Below are 19,245 nucleotides of genomic sequence, written 5' to 3'. Positions count from 1 at the left end.
AGTTTTGACCGCCCCCCCGCCAACCCCTGCGGCTCAGTTCCTAACATCAATTTCACATAGTATTTACAATTGACTGTAGCTTGAGTTCTGACACTGTCTGACTTTTCAGGTGTCCAACTGAGATGTTACTCTTGGCTCACACTTAGGAACTCAGCCTCAGAAATGTCTGAGTTTCACAATTTAGGCTAAAACATGGTACTTTATTTAGCTTCATGATAGTGTCGATTTCAAATTTAATCAATTATATAGAATCCCAGCAACACTTCTCATTTTCTCTTTTTCCTAAAATTATCATTTCACGTGCTCCAGTCATCTCATTAACTAAACTCCCAGCCACACCATTCCCCCTAGACCTCATTCAATCCTTCACTTACCTTTCATCTCCCCCTGCATTTTCATAGAGTCAGTGGAATTAACTTTCCTTCCTGAGATGTATGTTCTTACTCTTTTTTTTTGTAAATTAATTTATTTATTTTAATTGGTGGCTAATTACTTTACAATATTTAGTGGTTTTTGCCATACTTTCTTATGACCCAGCCATGGGTGTACATATGTTCCCCATCCTGAAACCCCTCCCACCTCCCCTCTCCATCCCATCCCTCAGGGTCATCCCAGTGCACCGGCCCTGAGCACCCTGTCTCATGCATTAAACCTGGACTAGTGATCTGTTTCACATATGGTAATATACATGTTTCAATGCTATTCTCTCACATCATTCCACCCTTGCCTTCTCGCACAGAGTCCAAAAGTCTGTTCACCTTCGTTGCCTCTGGAGTCACTGTCTCTTTATTTAGGACTCAGAAACAGCTTATTAAAATAACAGAACTCCCATATCACACCCTGGCAATTTCCAGGTTGTATCAGGACCCACTGCAGGTTTTGAGGGAAGTTAGTCCTTTCACTGAGAGGTGCAGGACCTAAACCAATAGGTCTCCATTCCAACTGAAAACTCATGGTCCTTCATGAATGGAGGTGGAAATGAACTGCTCTCTTCTCCTGATCCAGAGCTCAGATTCTGCCTCCAGAACCTTGTGTGGACTGTGTTGGCCACCAGGGGATCTGGGGAGGGAAAGAGTGAAATGACACATGAGCCGCCTGGAAATGAGGAAGAAAAGCTTTATTTTTCTCACAGGGTCAGGCACAGGCTCTGCTGATCATCAGCAGGTGCAGGAGGTGGGGACCTGTGAGATCCTGGAGATCAGACAGAAAGAGCTCTCCAGAGAGAGTTCCAAATTCTGCATGGAAACATCTCCTGGCTCAGTCTGGGCAAATGAGAATGGGGTGTCCGGGAAAGGATGCCTTAGGGTGGGGCTAGGATGCCTCAGGGTGGGGCTAGGATGCCTCATGGTGGGGCTTTTCCTTGGCCCTTGGGTTCTTGTATCCTCTGAAATCATGTGTGTCAACATCAGGAGGCCAGGTCAGCAGCAGCCTCCAGATCCCTGGCCACAGCCAGAGCGCCCGGACTGCAGACCACTATCACCATCGCAGGAGTCAGAGCTCTGGCGCCGGCAGCGGTGGGACCTGCGGCGCCTGTGGGAGCCCAGGCAGCAGCCGCCCTCGGAGCTGGGGGTGCAGCCTGAGGAGGTTGGAGGCAGACACTGTGCTGGGCTCTTTGGGGGGCACTTGGGGGAGGGGCACTTGGGAGGGCGCTGGCACTGCTGCTGGTTCTGCTGGCAGGACATCTCGGCAGGAGGTCAGTGAGCCTGGGGAAATGAAATCACCTTGTCAGCCTGGAATCCACAGTCCAGTGTTTCCCCACTCTGGGTTTCCTGATCCCTCTCTTGTCAGGCCAGCTGCTTCTTAAGCCAGGGCCGCAGGAGGGAGAGGAACACTGATGGGGAGTTAATTTGACCATGCAAGATGCCTCCTACATTGCTCTCTGCCCAGGATCCCATGGTGCCAATCTAACTGAGCATCCAGACTTTTGTATCTCAAAGGAAATACACAAGGGATGTACCCATTTGAGGAAAGTATTCTGAAAACTGATTATCACAGAAACTGTGTGTAGACATGAATAGAAAGAGCATGGGAATTGTCATGAGCTCCTGTGACCTTTGCAGTTCCCAGAATTCTTGTCACATCCCAAAGGAATTCCTTCTTGACCCTTACATCCCCCTGGCTACCTTCTCTGCAACCATACTTCTGGGATTTCATTTCAGGCCCCTTTGTTTTCCACTCTTCTGCTATGATCTCAGGGTTCCTTTCCAGCATCTCAGGTAGAGTTCCATTCCCTGCCGGATACTCACCAGGTGCCAGGAGGGAGGAGAAGTCTGTTTCTGAGGAGGCTGTGAATGGAGAGCTCAGGGCAAGAGCCCTTTTATCCTGTGCTGGGTGTGTGATACATGATTTGAGCATGCCACTGCTTTCACAATCAGGGGGAGGGTGACAGTCTGGTATGTTCCCAGGACTAGACTTCAAGCCCTTTTCCTGGGCACTTACATAATGTCCAACTAAGGAGTTTCCATCAAGAAGCATGATGACTGTCCACACACCTTCCCCTGGGGCAGCTAGGAGCCTGGCAACCTTCCTTCCTTCCTTCGTTGTTTCAGACCATCTGCCTCCATTAAGATTCTGACTCACCTTCTTTCCTGGGAATAGGTACAGCTATGGAAGAATTCTGTTTTGTTTTGTCCCCCCTCCGCCCCCCGCCGCCGCCACCTCCCTCCACCACCATGTGGCTGGTGGGATCCTAGTTCCCTGACTAGGGATTGAACCTATGTTCCTGTTTTGGAAGCTCAGTCTCAACCACTAGACTGCCAGGGAAATCCCAGAAGAATTCTGTTATTGGATCATGAGTCTACCAAGACAGACACACAGACAAACAAATTAATAGATCATAGAAAAAATTCCAAGTGGACCATGTTTCCTGGCTGCCCCAGTGACCAGGACCTTCAGAATAATGCACTGCTGCCTCCTGAGCTCCTCGCAGTGAGATACAGGCAAGGGAAGGGGACTGACTGTACCTGCACCCTGTCTGGGGGCAGTGAGCCCCTCTGATGACCTCATGGCACCAGGCAGCAGGCAGCTTCATGCATGGGAGCAGAGCCAAATTAGGTGTTGATGGACAAATAAATAAATTGATCTGAGCTGAAAAAAAGCTGTTGGTGCATCATCTGAACTCAAAACTATTTGCACACTTAAGGAGGGAGATCGGAGGGAGGTTCAAGAGGGAAGTGACATAAAAAATAAAAAGAGATCTGATATAACATCTGCAAGGGCACAGGTCAATCATGCATACATTAAAATTCATGTAATAATGAGAAATAAAACTCTATATGGTTAAAAAAATTACTATTTGCACACTTAAACCTATTATACTATCATTCAAATATATAATTAAGGCTGTAAGCTTTAATAATCCATAGCTAATTTAAACAAGTTTTGCTATTATAATAATATTATATCATGGTCCTATATTTTCTTACAGGGCTTCCCAGGTGGTGCTAGTGGTAAGGAGCTTGGCTGTTGATGCAGGAGACATAAGAGACTCGGGTTTGATCCCTGGGTCCAGAAGATCCCCTGGAGGAGGGCATGGAAACCCACTCCAGGATTCTTGCCTGGAGAATCTCATGGACAGAGGAACCTGGCAGGCTACAGTCCATAGGGTTGCAGAGAGTCAGACACAACTTAAGCAACTTAGCACACATATTTTCTTACAGAGAAAAATGTTCATGGTCTATTAACTAGTAAAAATCAGGTGATAAAGCAGTGCACATAGTTAAGTGATTTTTTTTTTTTTTTGGCCATGCCTGGCAGCATACAGGATCTTAGTTCCCTGACTAGGGATCAAACCCATGTCCCCTGGATTAGGAGGTCAGAGTCTTAACCATTGGACTGCCAGAGAAGTCCCAAATAAGTGAGATTTTGAATGAAGTCTTTTTGTAGAGGAAGGTATCTTATTCTATTATGACCATTAAAACCTCTAGGAATGGCTTCCTGCCTTCAGAAAATTTTGTTTTTCTCCCTCTGCTCAACACTCACCCAACACTAAAGCATAGGGCACCTGTACAGTATTTCAAGACCCTGTGCAGGAAGGACTTGGCATGGAGTGGACCTTCAGAGTGTTAGCTCAGGATGGAGGTGGTGGAGATGGTGTGGAGGGAATTGTGGCCTCACTGACCTTATCCTGTCTCCAGAGTGAGGTTCCTGACAGCCCTGAGGCCTTGCTGTCAGTCCCAGCCTCCCTTTCAGTTTGACCACTATTTGCCTCACTTCACTGAGAGCCCTACAACTGGATACTGGGTTGCAAAGGGGAAAATATGAGCTATGAAAAGAGACATTATTTTTTCTCTTGGACTCCATGGCGAGGATGCAGAAGGAGAGGATAGAAGGCAACTCATATTTATTTTCATCAGCTTTTCTGGATGGGGAAAGCCTTCAGTAATGCCACAAACTATGGCTACTGTCCCTCCTGGTACATCAGGGAAGTCTTACTCTACAACTTGTGTCCCAACGTGATTACTCAGCCATGTCCTAATTTGTGGTATAATACAGAGAGAAGTGGGCAGCCTAAAGGAAGTGGTGCTAACATCACCCTTGGGGCTCCTCTGAATGTCCAAACTGACCTGGGGGGATGACTGGGAGGGGGATGTCACCCACTGTTTCTTCCCCTGCAGACCAGATTCTCCTATTGCTAGCCCTCCTTCTTCCTGAATATTTCTTCCCATCCAGTTATTAATCCCCAAGTTTCTACATTCAACAGACTTTAATGGAGTGTCAGCTGTGGGTCATGGACTGGTCTCAGCACTGGGAGTCCAGCTATGAAGGAAACATAGCCTGCCCTCACAGGATTGCCAGTCTAGCAGAAAGGAGGGACACCATGATGAATTACAACTGTCTATACATTAAAGAGGGGAGAAGACAATGGCACCCCACTCCAGTACTGTTGCCCGGAAAATCCCATGGATGGAGGAGCCTGGTAGGCTGCAGTCCATGGGGTCGCTAAGAGTCAGACACAACTGAGTGACTTCACTTTCACTTTCCACTTTCATGCATTGGAGAAGGAAATGGCAACCCACTCCAGTGTTCTTGCCTGGAGAATCCCATGGACGGAGAAGCCTGGTAGGCTGCAGTCCATGGGGTCGCACAGAATCGGACATGACTGAAGCGACTTAGCAGCAGCAGCAGCAGCATACATTAAAGAGAGATAGCAGGTGCTGTGGCAGGTGTAAGGATAAGGCCTGAATCGGTCCAGGGTTCAGACCTCTGCAAAATGTGAATAGTTTTCCTCTTTGACTTGTTTAATAGAAGCAAGTACAAAGGCTCTTTTTGGTCCAAATGAGTACAATCTCTATCTCGAGTCATTAGCCAACAACAGCTGAAAGGTAGTATCAATCTCAGTGGTGGAATAAGTTCCAAAACTTCTGGGTGGCTCTCAGTGTGAAGATTTCTCCATCTTCCTTAAAATGTAAGTGGGGGACTTCCCTGGTGGCCCAGTGACTTAACACTCCACATTCCCAGTGCAGGGGTCCTGGGTTCAATCCCTGGCCAGTGAACTAGATCCCACATGCTGCAACTAAAGATCCCGAATGCCGAAACTAAGACCCAGGACAGCCAAATACATCAATAAATATTTTTAAAAATGTAAGTGGACTTCTCTCTGGTTTCAGGCTCCATTCCTCGCTCCTTGTCTTATGGGCACCTGGTTTAGTCCTGGAGTTGCTGCTCTCCCATTTTATATCCACCTCAGGGAGGAAACCCCTCTTCACAGCCCCTTCCACTTCTCCCAAACAGGCCTGCAGATGGAGCAGATGTCCTTGATGATGGAAGAAGATGCTGTGAGGCCATTAGGGCAGCTCTGTGAGGACCAGTGTGAGTAGCTCATCTTCAGGAGCTGGGCATCCTGCAGTGTGGAGCTATCAGAGAGAATGCACTTTATTTCTGATGCATCTTCCTTAAAATGCACTTGGAGGAATTAAATCTCAATTCATCAATCAAGTCTGTCATCTTACATAAGAAATGAAACAAAGACAAACTTCTTCCTTCTTTCAGGGATGGGACCAGGAGGTGACTGTGTGAAGCTTTTGTGACCAGTGGCTCAATTTCTTTTAGGGAAAATGGTGCAAAGGAGTGTGAAAATGCCTCCCAATCTTCTAATTGAGGACATTTCTTCCTAGCTTCCACATATAAAATTTCCTCCCCAGATGGTGTCTAACACTTTGGGCATGTAAAATGTGTCCTCATATGGAAATATTGAAAATATTCCATATGAATTAAAACCTTAACATGATATTGGTTTGGGATTTTTCTCAGTATTGTATATATTTTTTATTTTTGGGGTTTTATTTTTTAATTTAACTTTCATTTTATATTGAGTATAGTTGATTTACAATGTGTTAGTTTCAGGTGTACAGCAAAGTGATTCATTTATACATATATTTATTATTTTTCAGGTTCTTTTCTCATATTGGTTATTACAGAATATTCGAGCCCCAACCCTAAAACCATAGCATCTAAATATCCTTAACTTCTAAAGAGCGCATTGGCAGAGTCCCAGATTTCCTCTATGTATATTAAGAAACTGTAGAAGTATCTCTCTCATTAACACTGCCATATGAAAATAGAATGCCAGGAATTTTATGAGGAATGTCAGAACAGAGGATGATTTTCCCAGCAGACAATCAGGGAGGATGGACATTAAGGATGCGAGCTGAATCAGGACAGGATGAGCTGGGCGGATATGCGGTGATGAGAGCTGTCAGGCTGGCTGGTACGGCCATGTGACACTCATCTTTGGAAATTCCAGGAAATGGTGTAGAGACACTTTGTGACTGTTTAGATGGTCATTTCCATACACTGTTATTTGGCCAAATGTATGTATTATAGTCTTATCTGTACTCACAGGCTGAAAAAAAGTAGCTGATATTTAGATTATACATTATATGAGATACTCATAATTTGTAAAATTATGTGTCTTTTGGTAAATGTAAAAAAAAAAATATAGACAGTCCAGCAATTCTAAGGAGAATCTTGAAATATTTGAGACATTATTGCATTCACATCAGACTAAAGGGAAAATAAAAACATATTATCATCTTAATAAATGCAGAGAAAGCATTTGAAAAAAATCCAGTGTGAATTCATGATTAAAAAAAAAAAAAAAACTTTCAGAAAGACAATGAATCTTGTAGGGATTCCTTGGGAACATCCTCAACTTTATAAAGAGCATCCTCAACTTCATAATATTTTCATACTTGATATAGACAATGAATGTTTTTCTCCTAAAATCAGGAGCAAGGCAAGGGTAGATCTATGGAAAAGAACATAGGGTTCAAAACTAGACCGAGTATAGAGGATTAATTTATTTTAAACAAAGGTACAGAGGCGATTGAATGGAGGAAGGACAGTCATTTCAACAAATGATGCTGAAACACTTGGCCATCTCTGTGTTAAAAAAGAATTAAATTTTACTTCATGCTATATACAAAAATTAACTCAACAAGGATATTAAACCAAAATGTAAAACATAAACCTTCTAAAGTAAAACATAATAGATGATCTCTTATGACTTTGGGTTATACAAACATTTTTTAGATATGGCAAAAAAGGAGTCATTCAAAAAAGAAAACCTTGATAAACTGAACTTCACCAAAAGTAAAAACGTTAACTTTTCAAAAGACATTGTTAAGAAAATGTAAAGAAAATTCAGAGACTTGAGGAAAATATTTGCAGAACATATATCTTACAGAGTTATGTCTAGAATATATAAAAAATACTTGAAAACTAAAAATCAGAAAACAGAAAACAGACAGCCATCTCAACTAAGAAAATGCCTGGATGGCAAATAAGCACAAGAAAAGACACTGAACATCTGTCATTTGTCATTTGTCATTAAGGAAATGCAGATTAAAAGCAAAATGAGATACCACTCTACACACATTAGAAGGGTTAAAAAAAAAAAAACTGGCAATACCACATTCTATGAAGGATGTGGAGCATTTAGAGCTCTTAGACATTGCTGGTGACAATGCAAAATTATACAACCAGTTTGGAAAATAGTTTGCCAGTATCTCATAAATAGAAATGTATACTCACCATTTGCCCCAGAGCCCTATTCTTAGGCAACTGGCCAAAAGGAATAAAATTTATGTTCCGAGAAAAACCTGTAAGTCAATGTTTATAGTGGCTTTGTAATTGCCCTGAATTGCAAATAAACCAAGTGTCCTTCAACTGGTGAATGGATTAAAAATCTGATACATCCATGCAGTGGAATGCTGCTGCTGCTAAGTTGCTTCAGTTGTGTCCAACTCTGTGCAACCCCATAGACGGCAGCCCACCAGGCTCCCCTGTCCCTGGGATTCTCCAAGCAAGAACACTGGAGTGGGTTGCCATTTCCTTCTCCAATGCAGCAAAGTGAAAAGTGAAAGTGAAGTCGCTCAGTCATGTCCGACTCCTAGTGACCCCATGGACTGCAGCCTACCAGGCTCCTCCGTCCATGGGATTTTCCAGGCAAGAGTATTGGAGTGGGGTGCCATTGCCTTCTCTACTTAGCAGTAAAAAAGGAATGAGCTACTACTATATGAAACAAAAGGAATGAATTTTAAATACATTTTTCTATGTGAAAGAAGTCAGGCTTTCCATGTCACTCGTGGTGGATTCATGTCAATGTATGGCAAAACCAATACAGTATTGTAAAGTAATTAGCCTCCAATAAATAAATAAATAAATAAATAAATACATTAAAAAAATCAATGTCACATATTATATAGTTCTAATTATATGCCAACAAAGGTCCGTCTAGTCAAAGCTTTGTTTTTTCCAGTAGTCACGTATGGATATGAAAGTTGGACTATAAAGAAAGCTGAGCACCAAAGAATTGATTCTTTTGAACTGTGTTGTTGGAGAAGACTCTTAAGAATCCTTAGACAGTAAGGAGATCCAACCAGTCCATCCTAAAGGAAATCAGTCCTGAATATTCATTGGAAGGACTGAGGCTGAAGCTGAAACTCCAATACTTTGGCCACCTGATGCAAAGAACTGACTCATTGGAAAAAACCCTGATGCTGGGAAAGATTGAAGGTGGGAGGAGAAGGGGACGACAGAGGATGAGATGGTTGGATGACATCACCAACTCAATGGACATGAGTTTGTGTAAGCTCTGAGAGTTGGTGATGGACAGATAGGCGTGCTGTAGACCATGGGGTTGCAAAGAGTCAGACACGACTGAGTGACTGAACTGAACTGAATTATATGACATTCTGGAAAAGATAAAACTATAAAGACTAAAAAATAGATTGGTGGTTGCCCAGGGTTGGGATGGGGGAGGGAATATATTGGGGTGATGGACTTGTTCCATATCTTAATTGTAGCAGCATTTACATGACAGCAATTATCTATTAGTTAAAGCCCATGGCATTGTATACTCCAATGTGTGATTTTTTTAGAGTATGTAACATACACCTTGGCTTACCTGGTGGCTCAGTGGTAAAGAATCCTACTGCCAATGCAGAGATGCAGGTTCAAACCCTTGGTTGGGAGGATCTCCTGGGGAAGAATATGGTGACCCAGTTCAGTATTCTTGCCTGGAAAGCATGGATGGAGGTGGCTGGTGGTCTATAGCCTATGGGGTTGCAAAGAGTCAGATACGACTTAGTGACTAAACAACAACAAAATATACCTTAAGGAATCTGACTTAATAATAGAAAAAATTTAAAACAATACTTTTTAGGAATATATACAAATATGACAAAAATATATTAAAAAGGAAGAAAGAAAGAACATTAAGCACAAAATTCAGGATTTTGGTTATGTCAGTTGGCTGGGACATGGGATGACAGAGAACTCAGTAGGTCCTATAAAGTTATTATTTCACTTAGGTGGTAGACTTTTGTGTGTCTTTATTTAAATGATTGATAGGTAGATAAATTAAGAGGGGGCATATGTGGACCAATGACCAGCATACATTAAAAACCAAGGTTTATTGTTCCAGTCTACACCAAATATCTGATAATAAGAAAACTAAAGGACATAAACTCCAAGGAGAAATACCTTCCCAGGATACCACTTTGGGCCTTACTTTTCTCATCCTCCCCTTTTCACAACATCAGTCATAAATTGCAGATGAGAAGGGCTACTCCTTGTTTGTTTATTTGTTACTAATATGCGTGGCTCAGAAGGCTTGCCTTGGAGCTGGACCTCAGATAAAGCATTTCCTGCTCCAGAGCTCACATATACATTACTAGGTCATAAGATCCTCATTTTAGGCCAACCAGGTCAGTTTCTTTTCCATGTTAGTTTTTTCTCTATGTTTTATCTCAGATTCCTCAGGATGTCAGAGGAATCTGACATACTTCACAGTAAAGCATCTTTGGAGTTGATACATGCTTTGAGCTGTGAATTCAAGTGTCTTCCTTGGTCTTCTCAGGCTCATTGTGGACTCTGTTCTGAGAAGGAAAACACTGGCTGTGAGGTGGGGGAGGTTCCAGGAGAATGTGCACACTCAGACCTGTGTGACTCTTTGCAACCTGTAGCCCACCAGGCTCCTCTGTCCATGAGATTTCCCAGGCAAGAATATTGGAGTGGATTGCCATCCCTCCTCCAGGGAGTCTTCACCACCCAGGGATCAAACCCGTGTCTCCTATGCCTCCTGCAATGGCAGGTGAATTCTTTACCACTGAGCCACCTGGCAAGGTTCCAGGAGGGAGGTGTGAAATTAAGGAGCTCCATCACAAGGAGGAAGAGAATGGGCACATCAGGAGACAGGGACTAAGACAGGGGCTCAGGGGTGGGGCTGGGAGGAAGCCAGCTACCAGTCAGCTGGTGAAGCACCAGGACCAGAAGGCAGCTCTATTAGCAGGCTCTGAAATGATCTGAGTCACACTGACTGGGGACAAGTGTCACACCAAAGTGTAGCCCCACAGCAATGCAGAATCACACATCGCTGGGACAAAACATGGCCTCTGTGCTTATTTTTAGAAAAGCATACTGCATGGACAAATAATTAGCTCCCTTCTGCAGCTAGATTTGAACCCTAAGACTCAGTCAGTTCTCCTCCCTTCTACCTACACATTTGCCTTAGGAGGTTTTATATGAGCCTCATTTGATATAGTAGACCTTATAGTGGCTAAAGTGAAAGTGTTAGTTGCTCAGTCGTGTCTGACTCTTTGTGACCCCATGAACATGGAATTCTCTGTCCATGGAATTCTCCAGGCAAGAATACTGGAGTGGGTAGGCATTCTTTTCTCCAGGGGATCTTCCTGGAATATATATTTAGTATTCACTCTAACTGGGATATCAGAGTGAAAATACATATCAGCTCCCCCTGTCCAGGACCATTTATGTTCTCACATGTATCCTGAAAGAACTTTTGGAATCACTGATTCAAAACAAGTAAATTGTACATTGATGAGAAAAAGGACACCATAGCCTTTACTATTAATTTTGTGTCTAAAAACAGGTAGCTAGTCCTTTAAGCTTATAAGAAATTGGAATGCAATGTGATACATTTACTATAATAAAGTTTTATGTAATTCTATTTAATTAAATTTAAGTATGTGAATGCTGAAGTGTCAATGATAAATTTATTTTGGGTAGGTGTAGTGTAATATATTTTTCATATTGGAGACAGTTTGATGAGGAATAGATATGTAATGTCACCAGTAAATTCAATGGGAAAATAGCACTCAGATGGGAAAGAATCTGCCTGCAATGTAGGAGACCCGGGTTTGATCCCTGGGTCAGGAAGATCCCCCGGCAAAGAGAATGGCTACCCACTTCAGTATTCTTGCCTGGAGAATTCTATGGACAGAGGAACCTGGCAGGCTACTGTCCATGGGGTCACAGTCAGACATGACTGAGCAACCAACACTTTCACTTTAGCCATTATAAGGCCTATGATATCAAATGAGGCTCATATAAAACCTCCACCATGGTCAATCTTAAAATTACCAACCATTTTTGTAAAATGGTTCATTATTATCATTTGCACTATTTTCCTTCCCTTAGCTCTTCCAATATCTGAACCACTTCCTTCTATTAGCTTCTCCAGTGTTAGAATCAATAGTGCACATTGGCAGATGTGGACACAACAGAGCCTCAGTGAAGAGTGGACTTCTCCCCATCTCCCCTTCTCCTCCTTCTTCTTAATTATATCAATTGTGAATCTAGTCACATCTAGAGCTGTAGGCCCCTTCTTAGTGGGACTCGTCTACTGCTGCCCATGCTGCCACATGGGACAGTGAGGTCCTCTTAGGAACCTGTCTGTCTTAGACAAGAAATGGCTCCCACCTCCATCCCTTACCCTACACATCTCCCATCTCCCTCAGGATAATGACCTTGACCAGCTGTCACCAGACTTCAGAGAACGCAGAAGTCTTCATTACCCTTTGGGACTTGCAGTGCAATGCGGGGACAAGGGGGATGGACCAATCATAAGCTAAAATCTTAGGCTTGAGGTCTTTATAAACACTTCTATGATAGCACATATCTCAACAGATCAATATACTTACTTGTCTAGGGAGGTTCCTGGCCACCCAGAGGTTAGGACTTCACTTTCCAATATGGGAGGTGAGGGTTCAACCCCTGGTCAGGGAGCTAAGATTTCATATGCCTTGTGGCCAAAAAAAAAAAAAAAAAAAAAAACCAAAACATGAAATAGAAGCAATATTGTAACAAACTCAATAAAGACTTTTAAAAATTATTTTAAAATATATATTTACTTCTCTGTGTCATGATCTATTTAACCTGTGAGATAATCAGAGAAGAAACCTGTCATACATCTCTCTATATTATTCTTGTCAAATGAAGTAAAATGGCCAGAGCTTGGTCTAGGAACGGAAGTGAATGAATGACTAAAGACATAGCAATAGATCCAGAGCAGATCTGAGTAGCAAGTGGCTCAGCAGTCACAGGGACATCCTGGTTCCACCTTAGTAGAATTTTAGATTCATGCCCAGGAAGACACGAGGCAAGCAAGTAGGAAGTGTGTGTTGTCATTGCCCTCCCCCTTGTTGTGAAAGCAGCAGGATGCTCGGGCCATGCATCACACACCCAGCACAGGATAAAAGGGCTTCTGCTCTGAACTGCGCATCCACAGCCTGCTCAGGGGCATCCTTCTCCTGCCTCCACTGCAGTGGTGAGTGACTGGAAGGAGACAGAGCCTCAGCTAGGAGTGTGGGGGAGACAAACTTGGGGTTGGTGGGGAAGAGGAAAGCAGAGGTGTCTGTGGAGGCAGCAAGAATCAGACTTTGGGGGGCAACTGGGAACAGGGCAGGGGACAGTGAGCAAGGACCAGTGTGGGAGGCATTGGGGTCTGGGACACATGGCTCTCAGCACCACCCCCATGCTTCATCCTGAAACACACATGCACCAGAGACATCCTCCAGGGGTCACTTCCCAGTGGGTGTATTTCCCTCTGTGTTTCTACAGGGCCCACTTAGAGGATGACAGCATGGTTCTGGGAAGGACTAGAGAGTGAGGGAACTGTCTTGCCAGGTCAGTTGAACTTGAGATCCATTTCCGCTTTCCTCTTGAACATCACAACTCAGGAGGCAGCTGGGATTAGGAGCATAGGCCCTAGTAAGACCGCTCACAGGGGAGACACTGGCCTGGAGCTTGTGCACTGATCTTTTCTCCTTGAATGTGTCCAGGCTCACTGACTTCGCGCGGAGATGTCCTGCCAGCAGAACCAGCAGCGGTGCCAGCCCCCTCCCAAGTGCCCCTCCCCCAAATGCCCCCCAAAGAGCCCAGCACGGTGTCTGCCTCCAGCCTCCTCGGGCTGTGCTCCCAGGTCCGAGGGCAACTGCTGCCTAGGCCCCCACAGGCGCCCCAGGTCCCACTGCTGCCGGCGCCAGAGCTCCGACTCCTGCGATGGTGATGGTGGTCTGCAGTCCGGGCGCTCTAGCTGTGGCCAGGGATCTGGGGGCTGCTGCTGACCTGGCCTCCTGATGCCGAGACACGTGATTTCAGAGGAAACAAGAAGCCAAAAGCCAAGGAAAAGCCCCAGCTTGATGCATCCTTTCTTGGACACCCTGGTCTTTGCTTCCCAGGCTGACGAGCTGAAATGTTCACAGCAGGCTGGTGCGCTCTCCCTAGAAGGCTCTAAGGTGTATTTCCCAAGAGCCCATGGGCTCCCCTGCTTTGTGCCTCACAGTGTTCTCACCGCTCTTTGACCACATACAGAAATAAAACTTCTTCTTACACCACATGCCTCTCACCTGTCCGTTGAGTGCTCCACCCAAGGCTGCCCGGTGGGCCCCTCCCTCGGTTCCTGAAGGTACGGCTTGCTTGCACCAGGGAATGATCCTGGCAGGGGCCTAGCTCATTAATAGGTCTGCTTTTTCTCACATGGGTTTGTGGGGGTGGCCCAGTGGGAGTTTTGGGGGTGGCAGGTGGGAGAAGAGGAGCTGTCTGGTTGCTGAGAACACTCTCAGAAAAAGGCCGTGTATAACATCGGAGAGGAGGGATGAGCTGTCCTCGGAATCCGTTTCTCTGTTGAGGCTAGTATGACGGATCAGACATTGAGGAAAATGAGACCAAAGAGGATGGAGAACTTGGAGGCAGAAAGAAAGACCTGGTGAAGAAAGAGCAAGTTCATCTGAAAATAATGAACTTGGGAGAGAGAGGTGAACTGGACAGGCAGTGAACTCTCAAGAAACCCAAAGTGAGGGCTTTCCTGGAAAGAATGCATGCGGCATCCAGGAAATGAGAGCCTCTGGGCTTTGAGAAAACCGAGAGAAAAAGAGGACATGAGAAGCGTCTCAGAGGGTTACAAACTGGATGCCTGTACATTTTTTTTCAAGAGATTTGATGTAGAATGGAACTCATTTCCGTTACTTTTTGGCTATTGAATGCTAGTTTTCAAATCCAATAGCAATAAAGACTCATTCACTCAAATAACCGGAGTTGATGCTGGCTTCAGCTGCTTGTTTTATTCCTGGCCTCTCTAGCATGATGTTGATCTCAGAGTGTTCCTGAGACTCTTCACATGGTACCTCCCAGAGACAGCATCCCAAGAGGACCAGGAGAAATCTGCATGACCTTTCATGGTCCAGGCTCAGAAGTTACATAGCATCACTTCTACCATAGTCTATGGGTTAAAGCTGTCATAAGCCTGTCTAGATTTAAGAGGCGGGAACACAGACTTTATTTCTCAATGAGAAGAAAGTCAAGGAATTTTTAGCTATGTTTTAAAATTATCTCAGTGGGTATATTGACCACTAACCTCACTTCTTTCCAGCTCACATTATCTATTCTTGAAGCCTTAGTATAAATTTTGAAAAGGCTCAAATACTGGCCATGATTACAAAATATTCAAGTTTTGAAGAGAAAGACTGTTCCCACAACCTTTGTGTATCTAGAAAGTTCAGAATCATTATTGCAACTGTAATGTCTTATCAAAGACATCCATTTTTTACATATGTCATATTAAGTCATTACTTCATTCTACAAAGTTAAAATAAAATACAACAGAAAAATGCAGCTATTTTCTCCTTCCTTCTGGAAATCTCCAGCCCAGGGACTCCTGGCTCTTGAATCCCATGAGTTCCTCTTGAACACCTTAACTGGGTTGCCACAGAACAACATCTTAGCTCCTGCCCTATACCAACAGCCATTTTGAAGTCTGAAGACCTCACTCACTGTCCACAAGTGATGATGGCTAGATGCCTCACTCTTGTCAAATGGGAACTGAGGTCCAAAGTCTATGACCTAAGTTCCAAGGACTTCCCACACACGTATAGCAAGTACCGTTCCAGTTAATGATAATTTCATTTCATGTCAGTCTACACTGCGTCTGTTACACTATGAGCTTCTCAAGTCTGGGAACTGTGTCTGATACAGTGCTGAGTTCTCTGTGTTCAACACATTTCTGAAATGTGTACTCAATGCACGTTGTTTGAATGAATGAAGAATTATAAACACCCAGCCTTCAAAAGTCCTGAGGGTCAAGGGCAGACATTTGAGCAGCTTAGGGTCTACTTAGCTCCCTTCTATCAGAAACATGTCTGGGAATCTACAGAGGGAATATTGAAGGCCTGGGGCTGGAGAGTTTGAGGATCTGCCACTCAGATGATAACCCTTCACTGTCGCCACTGTCCATGTCAGGTCCCCCTTTTTTCCCCCTTCACTATAAATCAAAGGAGGAAAAGAGAAAATCTCAGGGTTGATCAACAGTCTTGATCCAGATCATCTCTGCCCAAAAGACTTTCTGTTTCCTTGCTGCCTTCAGGTTCCTTACACTGTGGGCTGAGAGTCACAGAGTCAGGATCTGCAAAATGTCATTGAAAGGGCAAAAGGACAGGATATGTATGCATATGTGTGTGTGTGTGTGTGTATACACACACACTTCAATGTTATACCTGGTTTACTTATTTCCCACAGTGTCACTGGTCAGAGATGTCCTGCCAAGAAAAACCAACAATGTCATCTCGCTCCCCATGTCTAACCCTCACGTATCCTTTAGACTGTTTGTCTCCAGTCTCATTCTGCTATGGTTCCAGCTCAGGTGGGGGAGAGGCTACCTGAGCCCTCACAAGGACCACACGTCCCACTGACACTACACCAGAGCATTCTGGAGACCCCTGTTACTGTCACAGCTCTGCGAACCTCTCTTGTTCTGGGTCACAAGGACCACAGAGCATCAGGGTTGGGGCAGCCCAGGGGCCAAGGAGCTGCCCAGTCTGGTGTTTCTCGTTCCCTCCCTGGCATGCCTATGGATGGGCTCCCAGGGTGCCACTCAGGGGCCCCAGCTGGACCATGCAGCTCATTTCCATGGCTTTCCAGAGCTTTGTGCTACTCCCAGCTCACCCTCTGTCTGTGACCTCGTGGAATTATAAAGATTCTCCAGCTGAGCACCATCTGACTGTGGGTTGCGTTTGCACCACTCTACTCCCATCCTCCCCTTTCCAGGCACTCCAGGGATTTTCCTTTCTCCTTGATTCCCAGAGAACAGCCCAGCACTGTGAGTGAAAGCAACCTTAGGACCGGAGCAGGGGGAGAAAGGAGGTCTTCCTCCACCTGAATGGAGCTTTCCGGAGAGTGAGTCAGGTGAAAAGTCAGGAACTGTCAGGGAAAGAGACCTCCTGTGCAGAGCAAGATTCTGCATTCACTGGGCATCTTTGCAGCCCCTTTACTCTTTGCAGTTTACTTTACTCTTGAGTGCTGCTCCTTCCCCATCCACCCAGGCCCTTCATTCTTCGTCCCTTCCCAGCTCACACTCTCAGAACCCCTTCATTTGGTGAGCTTCTCCAATCCACTCCTTCCCGTCCCCCAATTTCAAATTCTTCACATCTACACTCTACAACCTCTCCTCTCTCATCCTTCATTGATGGCTAGCTTAATAGTCTCCTCTTCCATCCTCTTTAATCTTGTCCTTCTTTGGCCTCTTTCTGATTCTCTGCCCTCTCAGCCCTGCCATTCAGCTGGGGAGCCCAGAACGTTTTTACAGGAACTCCGTGAATTGACCTTGAGGATTTCAACATCCGTACTATCTCCTCTCTTTCCTACAGGAAAACTCAAGACTTTCACTAACTTGCCCCATTGATACCCTCCCCTAACCCCACCTTCACCCTAGTACACGATCCCCCAAAGGTACCTGTGAGTTGAGCAGAGTATGAGCTGCTATGTTTGTGTTCTGAGACAGGGTTCTGCACCCAACTTAGGGCATCCTGGGGTTGGGCCAAGACATGGACATGTTAGACAAAGGTTGCCATGTGAAAGAAAAGCTTTATTTTTTCACAGGGACATCAAGAAGGAGAGGTGAAGCTCTGAGCTCCTGAAGCCTTCTGGGAAAACCTTCTGGGAAAACACTTGGAAATCTCCAAGGGAGATCTTTGCAGGAGAGAAGGGCACAGGAATGGAATGCACCAGGAGGGGTAGATTCCAGTCACGTTAGAACCAAATGTTTTTACTTAATCTCATGATCCAGGTCAGCACGAGGCCTCAGATCCCTGGCCACGGCAAGAGCATCCTGACTGCAGAGCACCGGCACCATCACAGGACTCTGGGCTCTGGCGCCAGCAGTGGTGGGGCCTGCGGCGCCTGTGGGGGTCCAGGCAGCAGCCGCCCTTGGAGCTGGGGGCACAGCCTGAGGAGGCTGGAGGCAGACCCTGTGCTGGGCTCTTTGGGGGCACTTGGGGGAGGGGTACTTGGGAGGGCGCTGGCACTGCTGCTGGTTCTGCTGGCAGGACATCTCGGCGGGAGGTCGGCAAACCTGAGCGAAACAGAAATGAAGCAAGTATGTGTCAACGCAGAGGCTTCAGGCCACTGTTTCATTTATTTGTAGGTCCTTTTCCCCTCAGACCAATTGCTCCTGGAGTCAGGATCAGAAGAAAGGTGGGAACTGATTTGGAGTTAAATGTGCCTAATGAGTTGTCTTTGCTTCATCTCTCTCCTGGAAGGAAAGAAAGCTGACAGACGTCCAGGTGAGTCTCCAGAGACACTGCAAACACCCTACAGATGTAGCGTGAATGGTGTCCCCTGCAGGCAGGCAGCGCACACGACCCACAACTGTCCCATAAATCTCTCCTCTCTTTACACACCCAATCCACCTGCAGTTCAGGAGATCCCGGTTCGATTCCTAGGTCGGGAAGATCCCCTGGCTAAGGGATAGGCTACCCACTCCAGTATTCTTGGGCTTCCCTTGTGGCTCAGATGGTAAAGAATATGCTTGCAAGGGAGGAGACCTGGATTTGATCCCAGGGTCAGGAAGATCCTCTGGAGGAAGGCAGGGCAACTCACTCCAGTATTCTTGCCTGAAGAATCCCCATGGAAGGAGGAGCCTGGTGGGCTCCAGTCCATGGGGTCACAAAGAATCAGACATGATTGAGCGACTAAGCACATTCCGGACACCAAGTGAGGAGCCAGGAGATCACTGAGGGTGTGAGGAGGAAAGGGGTGCAGGTCTGGGAAAATTAGGAAGGAGAGATGCTGAGGTCTGCTGCATCACAGACCCCCTGACATGGCTTGTGGACTCTACTCCCTCACAATCCCACCCTTGCTGCTCACCATGGGCCCATTTCTGCCACCTCCATCCTGTCTTCCTGCTGCCCTCTCCTGGCTGAAGCACAGGTTCATCTGCTCAGCCCCTTCAGCTCAGCTGGACACTCACCTGAGTCTGTGCAAGCAGGAGAGGCTCTTGTTGAGGTGACTGTGGACCTTGGATCCCAGGACCTGAGCCCTTTTAGGCTGAGCTTTCTGTTGCACAGCCCAGGTGTGTGTCCTCAAGCTCAGCCCAAGGTGACAGGACCACATCCTCCCAGGATCAGGCTGTCAGCATTTTCTGAGGCACAGATTTTGAGGAAGGACAAA

General features: G+C 45.5%; 2 protein-coding genes across 2 annotated transcripts; one reads left to right on the top strand and one right to left on the bottom strand.

Moving 5' to 3' along the window:
- Window positions 1-1,098: 1,098 nt before the first annotated feature.
- On the bottom strand, window positions 1,099-1,691 carry LCE3D (late cornified envelope 3D). The gene has a single exon (XM_019958362.2). The coding sequence runs from the start codon at window positions 1,680-1,682 to the stop codon at window positions 1,419-1,421; it is 264 nt and encodes an 87-aa protein (XP_019813921.2). The 5' UTR covers window positions 1,683-1,691; the 3' UTR covers window positions 1,099-1,418.
- An 11,900-nt stretch (window positions 1,692-13,591) lies between these two features.
- On the top strand, window positions 13,592-14,123 carry LOC109557005 (late cornified envelope protein 3B-like). The gene has a single exon (XM_019958361.2). It carries the CDS (start codon window positions 13,608-13,610, stop codon window positions 13,869-13,871), a length of 264 nt encoding a protein of 87 aa, XP_019813920.2. The 5' UTR covers window positions 13,592-13,607; the 3' UTR covers window positions 13,872-14,123.
- Window positions 14,124-19,245: the final 5,122 nt, after the last annotated feature.

The sequence above is a fragment of the Bos indicus genome, chromosome 3 (assembly GCF_029378745.1).
Source record: "Bos indicus isolate NIAB-ARS_2022 breed Sahiwal x Tharparkar chromosome 3, NIAB-ARS_B.indTharparkar_mat_pri_1.0, whole genome shotgun sequence".
In the NCBI taxonomy this organism is placed as follows: Eukaryota; Metazoa; Chordata; class Mammalia; order Artiodactyla; family Bovidae; genus Bos; species Bos indicus.
Note: the sequence above shows the minus strand (reverse complement) of the source record. Positions and strands in the feature narration are given on the sequence as shown.

Bases quoted from the DNA above. Each gene is read 5' to 3' on its own strand.
- LCE3D (XM_019958362.2), bottom strand. From the start codon at position 1,682: ATGTCCTGCCAGCAGAACCAGCAGCAGTGCCAGCGCCCTCCCAAGTGC.
- LOC109557005 (XM_019958361.2), top strand. From the start codon at position 13,608: ATGTCCTGCCAGCAGAACCAGCAGCGGTGCCAGCCCCCTCCCAAGTGC.